The sequence below is a fragment of the Alligator sinensis genome, unplaced genomic scaffold, assembly GCF_000455745.1.
Source record: "Alligator sinensis unplaced genomic scaffold, ASM45574v1 scaffold583_1, whole genome shotgun sequence".
NCBI lineage: Eukaryota > Metazoa > Chordata > Crocodylia > Alligatoridae > Alligator > Alligator sinensis.
This window is the reverse complement of record NW_005841983.1, coordinates 2,827,822-2,836,285: the sequence shown is the minus strand read 5'-3', so window position 1 is coordinate 2,836,285 and position 8,464 is coordinate 2,827,822. Positions and strand designations below refer to the sequence as shown.

At 41.8% G+C, this 8,464-nt stretch overlaps 1 protein-coding gene across 5 annotated transcripts in view; it reads right to left on the bottom strand.

Moving 5' to 3' along the window:
• Positions 1-8,464, bottom strand: part of CTPS2 (CTP synthase 2) — a 128,366-nt gene that overhangs the window by 102,894 nt on the left and 17,008 nt on the right. For all 5 annotated transcript variants that reach the window (XM_025201129.1, XM_006021232.3, XM_025201130.1 and 2 more), the window contains 2 exons: positions 7,795-7,927; positions 1,308-1,396 (listed from right to left, as the gene is read on the bottom strand). In XM_025201129.1, coding sequence (XP_025056914.1) covers positions 1,308-1,396; positions 7,795-7,927 — 222 coding nt within the window. The remainder of the gene's footprint in view (positions 1-1,307; positions 1,397-7,794; positions 7,928-8,464) is intronic.

The window sequence follows — 8,464 nt, the reverse complement described above, 5'->3', positions numbered from 1 at the left end:
CAGGAATGCAAATTTAGAGGAGATGCAGGGAACTAAGGCAGGTTGTTTACCTGGAGGTATCAGATGTCAGACAGGCTGAGGGAGGTCATACACTTGATGTTAAAATTTTAGTCCACATTGTTGAAATTGGCTTTTTTCTTCTTCTTCACATTGTGAAGGTTCCATTTCAAACAGCAAAAAGTGACATCTTCCATATTTTAAGGATCTAGGCTGTAACTGTGTTGGTCTAAGCACAAAGGCAGACAAACTCTTTGGGTAGAGGCAATATATTTTATTAGACCAACTAAATAGTTGCAAAAAGTTTCAAAGACTGGCTTTTTTTATACCTGAGAAACTTCTGACCATCTTTAATTTCTCTCCCCATTTTCAATATCTTTTTTTTTTGTCTGATGAACGACTTGTGTACTTGAAAGCTTGGAAAGAACAACTTTTTTCCACTATTTAGTTGGTCAATTTCAATCTTTTTTATAATCTATTTGCTGTTTGATACACACTTAAAATCTAGTATGTTCATCTATATATAATATATATACAAGAATATATGTATATAGATATGAATATGCTACATAATGCTGTCGTGTATTATGCAAAAATATTATTGTATTTATTCACATTCAGTACACCTTGCACGACCCCCCCCCCCATTAACCCTTTAAAATTGGGGTACATCTTTTAAACTAGGAATCTGACTTCCACACTAGACTGGAGACATGGAGATATTAGACTAGTTGCTGGTGGCTGTGCTGGGCTTCATGATCCATGGAAGAGGCGTAGAGTCCACTCATGAGTGTCACTCATCCTCTACCTGCAGCACCACAGCTTCATGTTTAACCTTCTCACAGTTGCTGCCAAATCAGCAGAAGCTTTTGGCTGCATGTTGCTAGAAGCGTTCAGCCATGGTAAGCCGGGCATTCAGACACAGTACGCCCAGGCTGCGGAAGTTAAGATTCTAGGCAAATCTTTTTTTCTTCATTCTGTCTTCATCTCAAAAGGGGACATGGTTTATATAAGTAAATGGGGGGGTGTATAAACACACACACACACACACACCCCTATTTACATATATAAAACTTATACACACACCCTATTTACTTATATAAAACTTACACACACACACACACACACACACACATATATATAAATAAATCTTTAATTGCGGTTTTCATGTTGTAAGGTATTTGGCTAACAAACAAAACAAAGCATAACTGACATAAGGGGGAATGAAAAACTCAGTTAGAAGAAAATAATACTACACAAAACTGAATCATCCATTAAATTTTGTATACTGAATACCTGATGACACTTACTCTGCTTTGCATAACTTTTGCCATGCCTGGTGGTATTTTACTGGGTTTTCAACTTCTGTGCAATGCTCAAGCTCTATTGAGTCTATATACTAAAAAAGAAAAATGTGTGTCAAAACCTCATTTCCTTCCATAGAAAGAAGCATTTTGTATTGAATAACAAGCATCTCAGGCAAACCTGAAACACTTGAAAAATCTGGATATGAAATGCTAGCCAAGGGCCCTGAGATTGCAAGTAAATCTATCCAGCTCATAAAGAATTCCTTGTTTTCAGCTATCCAACTGTAAATCTGTTTTCCCTGTACTTTCCTTTCAGGGTAAGCTAGACCTCTGAGACTGCGTGCAGAAGAACTCCTTATGAGTTGCCTCAAGATGGCAACTCTACAGAGTAAGTCACAGCCGTAGTTCTCTTTCAGGGAGACTTCACACCAGATTTTCATCCTTTGCTGATGTCCACTGAGAAAGAAAGAATGGACGAGAAATTTGGGCACTGGACGCAGAAAAGCTGGGTTCAATTCCTAGTTCAGCAACAATTCTCCACTGTAATCCTGGTCAAATAATTCAGTCACAAACAACTCTTGCTCATCCAACTGAAGTTTGGTCGATCTAAGTGCTGATCTGTGCAGATGTTCAGGGAGGTTAAATAGGGCAAAAAACAACCAGCGTAATTTACTTAGTTCACCTGAGGAGGTGGACTAAATTACATTGAGAATAAGTTATCCCAGGAATGAGCAAAGTCCAGTCCATGGACCGGATCCAGCTAGCAGCAAATGCCTTTTCCCAGCAGCCCGTGCCCACATAGCTAGGGCTGGTTTCCATGGAGACCCCAACCACAGCTCTGCTGTGACAGAGCAAGGCTGAGGTTGCTATGGAGACCAGCTCCAGCTGTGCTGGCAGGGCACGTGGCAGGGCCTAGGGCTGCTGTGGAGCCGCTGTGGTCTTGCAGCAGGGGTAGTTTTGTCGGGGCCAGGACAGAGCTGCAATATGCAGCCTGCATGCTCCAGGCAGGGGCATGCAGGCAGCAGATTGCAGGTCTGCCCCGTCTCAGGCCCATGCTGTCATCGCTGAAAGGAGCTGGGGCAGAGCCACAAGCCACTGCTTGCGTGCCCCTGTCTGGAGCATGTAGACTGCAGATTGCAGCTGTGCCATGGCCCTGACCAAGCTGCCCCTGCCACAAGTTCCCAGCAACTCTGGAGCAGCTCCCTGCCCTGCCCTGCCAGTGTGGTTGGGGCCAGTCTCCATGGAAACCCCAGCCTTTCACTATCACAGCAGAGCTGTGGCTGGGGTCTCCATGGAAACCAGCCCTAGCCATGTGGGCAAGGACTGCTAGGAAATGGAGTCCGGCTGCCAGCCGGATCTGCCATTTTGCCAACCCCTGGGTTAGCCCAATCTACTGAATATCTGCATACATTCAGACCACAGTCCCCGGGCTGGAAATACCCAGCCATCTGCCCAAGGTCCAGGGCTATGCTTTGCCTGCCCCCCAGTCCCCTCCCACAAACCCAACTGGACTATTTTTAGCCCCACAATCCCCCCACCCAAAGACACAAAGATTAAGTTCTCTCAGGTCTGACTGTTTTCTTTTTTTCACACTTCACAAGTATTATACAATACAAATAGAAGCTGTTTTTATTGCACACATATAGTATTCTTTATTGTGTTAAATGGTTGAAAAGGGGAGCTAACTAATCATACAGTTAAAATTAATTCTACTTTCACTGTCACATGCATTGAGTCAGTACATTTATAACTGTTTGAACAACATTTTAGGTTTCATTCCTCAAATATGTAGGGTATATGTTACGAATTCAGTATCACAATATTATATTATAACTACTTTAGGACACAGGAGGCAGGAACACAAATGCTTAGCAGAAGCTCTAGAAATGAAATAGCTCTGGGAAAACCTTGCCACTAATTTTGAATTAGATCCTGCAAACACCTGTGCATGTGCTTACCTTTATTCACACATGTAGCTCCACTGAAATCCCTGAGTTGATGGGTACGTGTAAAGCTAAACATGTGCTTGCAGTATTGGGGCTCTTGCCATCTTTGTCCAAAGGGAACAGGACTTGTTTAAACACAACATGAAAAATAACCCCTATTCAAAAAAACCAGCAGAAGATATAAGCAATATCTAAAACACAGGGTTTAGATGGGGCGTAAAAGATGTACAGACTTATTCCTGGCCTGTTACATAGCTGGCCTCATATCTAATAAGATCCTTGAACCTCTGCATAAATAATTTCTTTTCCAACCAATACAATGACTACTATGAAATCTCAAACTCTGCCAACACTCAGACAGAATGTTTATAGTGAGTAAGGGTTCTAGCACTATATGCCCCACAGTGATCAGGGTTATTCAGCAAGAGGACAGTGCCCACAAAAATTGAGCAAAGCAAATGTATACGAGGAGTGTGAAATATCTGCAGAAAGAAACAATTTGTGCTGTTGTATCTAGGCAGGGTCCTTGAGACTTGAATACTTACTTTTCTGAGGATGATGATGACAATGAAACCTTTGATTTATGATAAATGAGTGTTTCATCATTCCAGCAAAGCTTTGGAACCGGATCAGAGTAAGCACAAAGCTTGTATGTACTATGCATCAGAAATTAAAATGATCTTCTCTCAAGTGTCTGTTTCACTTACTAAGACTGCTCACTTAATCTCAGATCCTCTGCCAAATTAATCTGAGGGTAGAGATGGGAGGGGTACCTTGAGGCAACTGCTACTAAAACAATTCAAGTCAGTGGATCCTCAGTTAATGAGGCTGTATCCCTCTGAGTAAAACAAGATGATAATTCAAAGCACATCAATTACTGTATCCTAAGCCTAATGCCAAGGGCAGTCATTGGTAATTTAACATCTCTTCCCAGATGAACACCTATACAGGATCATAGCAAAGTAGAGTTAGAAGGGACCTCACATGGTCATCTAGTTCAGCCCGCTATACAAGGCAGGGTCATCCCTTATTAAATCATCCGAACCTTCTCTTGAAGATTTCCAGGGATGGAGATTCCACAGCTTCTCTTGGTAGGCTGTTCCAATGCAACTCCACCCAACTTGGTGTGATTCACCAATTTGCAAAGCATGCGCTTAATCTCTCATCCAAGTAACTAATGAAGATGTTAAACAATATCAGACCCAAGACAGACTACACAGCATGGGACACCAGAGCAATCATAAAGCATACGATTTAAGTGCCACATGATTGCTCTGGTGTCCCAAATTGTCTAGTTCAGAATGGAACCCCAGGCCAGAAAATGCAAAGCAACAAGATGACTGGTAGCTAGAGAACAGCATGGAAGAGCAATTAAGAATAGGATGTAACTGTAAGTAAATTACTGTATCGTATATCAGTTGCTTACAGAGAGCAGTCATCAGTGAGACTTGCTGGATTGATGCCCGACCTCTACAGGAAATATTGTGGCAGTAGTTAGGGGTTCGGAGTTCAGTTCCTGGCCCTGTGAGTGACAGGCTCCAAACCCTTGCTTCAGTTCTCATTTATAAACTAATAGTGTTTGTAAAGTGGTTTGAGATCCTCTGATGGATGGTGTTAGATCAGGACTAAGGTATTATCAGACTAGAGATAGGCCGAGGCAGTGAAAGGAAGGAAATGCTATACTGGATCAGACTAGCGGTCAGTCCAGTGAAATGTATCAGCAGCAGTAGAAAGAACACAATGTCCTAAAAAATTAGCCGCCTCCAAGGGCAGTTTCCTTCTACCTCTAATAGTTAAAAGTTAGCTTAAGCCTTACAGCACAATGAGATTAGAGTTTGTTTCTTCTTCAGTATTTACCATTATACCTACTGATAATCTTGATAGCAAAATTCAAGAAAGAATAACATACGACTAAGTTCTTAACCTGAGATACATTTTACAGCTATCAATTCAACATATTCATTCTGTACTACCGCAAAGACTCTTTCTTTTCATAAGGCCTGAATTTTTCACCTTTTAATTTTACTGAACTTTGTCTTTTTTTCAAGTGATATAGAAAGAGCAGCAGCTCTCAAACTAGTCACTATACTCTTCATTATTCTTTAAAACTTTATAAAATCTGCACGTATTTGTTTCTCTTCTAAGGCAAAGAGCTGCAAATTATTCATTCTCTCTTGATAACATTTCTCTTTATAACATTTTTTTTTACAAGTACATATTCTCCTCATTCATCTCTGATCTCTCTCTAACTGGTGTCTTGCAAAAGGGGTTAGGAGAGAAGCAAAAGGTCAGCTGGCTGAACTGTTCCACCTGACTCAAAGCAGAAAGGATGCAGAAAAAACAAAGGGATGATTTCATAGCCCATGACATGATCATGATTCATATCAGCCCCACCCCTTCCGTCACTGACTGCTGTCATTGTTTTCTATTCTTCCACAAGGCAGCTAACAACCCCTTAAAGCAGGCTGAGAGGATGTCAAAAGTACTTGAATACAGTACAGTGAATCTTAAATCTGTTCCCACTGAAGCCAGTCAATCTCTAACACCATTATGATGGGGGACACATAAGACAGATGGATGAGATTAGATAGGATCTTCAAGTTTTACCATCACCATCCTGTTTTTCCCCAGATGCTTAGCTTTTCTGTTCACCTTACATCTTTACTGACAACTTGTTTACAAGGCTCCAAACCAAGTGCAACTCTCTTTTTCAAAATTTAAAACAAAAAGATATTTTGTCTTTTAAATTTTGAGCATGAAAATGTTTATTTGTTTGGGTGCTTTGTAATTTTCAGGTTCAAAATTGAACAGTCTTCCACAATGGCATTTGATCCATTATGAAAATTCAGTCTCTTAACATTTCATGTTTATACTAAGTTAGATCCTAATAGCTGTAGGCTGCCTAATGCAGATGCATAACTGCGTAATTCTTTACATCCAAACTGTTTAGTGAAAAAAAAACACTCTTATTTAAAAAAGAGCTACACAACTTCAGTAGCAAGCTTGCAAATACTAAATTCAAAAAAGACAAAGTGCCTAGAGACAAGAAACAAAACAAGTAGTTCTTTCTTTCCATCTACGTACTTACATGCCACACAACTAATAACTGAACACTTCTCAGGCACATTATGCCATGAATCTTCTTTCCTGATCTAGGAAGGATATAGGATCCAAGAATGATATAGGAGGACTATATTTGGCCTGTACCTTTCACCAGTGACGGGTGACTGAATCATACCTGTGTCTCATCCTCTCCTTTTTCCAGCTGCTCTGAAAGAGCTTGCAATCCCAAGGACCCTAGAAAGTGCACTGGGACTGCCTGACCCACACTTGGACACTGTCCCTTTCCCCTTCCTGCACCCCCACAAAAGCCACATGCAATCTAGCCTATGATCATTGCTCTGGACTATTTATCTGAAGTTGCTTAGAAATCACACACCTAAGTATTCCATACATTTCTGATACAGTATTTTCCTTTGGAGGGACAGATTACCAACATTTTGCTAAACCACAGGCTGTTGAAATTTCACCAGTATTCCTAAACTAATGTTCCTAACATTCCCACAGACCTTGGAATATGCTCTTTCCAGACATGAGACTTGGCAATGGAAGCAGAAAGTTTCATGATAAAAATAGCTGCCATCACATTTTCAAATTCACTGAAACTTTCAATAATATACACACACACACACGTCAGAACTCGTCACAGGCTTAAACGATCTTTTAACTGAACACTTACTTTTCTGACATACTTTAACGTTAGAGCCAAATTCTAATACCCTTACTCAAGCTGAGTAGCATCTTGTTCCATATTTATAATCCCAATGGAAAAAATGGAAACACTGTCAATATAAAGAATTATTCAACATTAAGTAAAGATATCTGGTTTTGGGGGTCCCCCCTCCCCTTTTGGGCCAATTCTGTAAATATGTACTTCAAACTGTAATGCTAATATAACCAAGGGGAAAAAAGTCATAGGTCTTACCAAGACTAGGTGATTCATTAGGCTAAACTAGTTAAGGATGCCAGTTTCTGTAGCCAACAGCACACAAAGTGTAATGGCCAACATCACATCTAACTGCCTTTGACTTACCAGCTTGTCATCTCATTAATATCAATAAGCTCTATTTTTGGTAGTGGGCATTTGCAGATGAAGAGTCTTTGCACAGCAGGTGCAACTGCAACAGGTCCTTGCACAGCAGGTCCATTACTGCAACACCCTACTGCTAAATTTTTGGACTTGTGGAGAAACCCACAGGCCAGGTGTCATGGCCCCATGTGCTGGATCAGGCCAGCACCTGGGATCAGTCTGAGGCACATGGGGTCAGTCCACAAGCAGGATCTGGCCCACTCATCCAGCCTGTGCACCAGAAATGATGAACACCAATGTTCTAAGATGAAACAACAACATTTTTCATTTGTACTCACCTGCACATGGAAGCCCTAAAGAAGATAAGCTTTAAAAATCACTCTGTCTAAGGTGACAGGAGCTAACTCATTGCAGGCTGCAGCATTCTGGAAAAGGAAAATGGACAGATGCTCACCATTAAATCCAATTTGTGATTTATTGCCAAAGCCGAATGTTCCAGAGCCTTGAAAACAGATGCATAGCAGTCACTTAGTTTCGTATATTTGCCAACCAGAGCTATGGAGCATACCTTCAGCAACCTTTCATATCTAGCAAAAGCAAGATTTCTAATTATTATGCCAATTTCCACAAAGAAAGCATTTGAACAAATGTTTCTGATTAAAAATAAGTTCATGCAACATCCCATTTAAAAAGGAAACAGTCTATACATGGGGTGCTCAGCCCCTAGCCTGCGGGCCAGATTTGGCCCCCAGTACCTTGTCATCCAGCCTGCGAGGCCCACCTGCAGGCTGTGCCTCTACATGCTAGATCCAGTGTGCAGAGCTGGGCAGAGGCAACACATGGCTCTGCAAAGTCCAAAGTCCAATCCCTGAGCATGGAGCTGGGCAGAGGCAGTGCACGGGCTGAGGACCCCAGTCCCCACACATGGGGCCAGGCAGAGACAATGCGAGGTCCTGGTGCCCTGATCCTGGCATACAGAGCCAGGCAGTGGCAGAATGGGTTCCCCAGAGCCCAGATCCTCACACATGGGACCAGATGGAGGTGATGCAGTACCCAATTCCAGTGTGCAGAGCCTGGGACAATCCTGGCACAAGTTGCCAAGCAGGGTAGCATGGGGGTCCCAA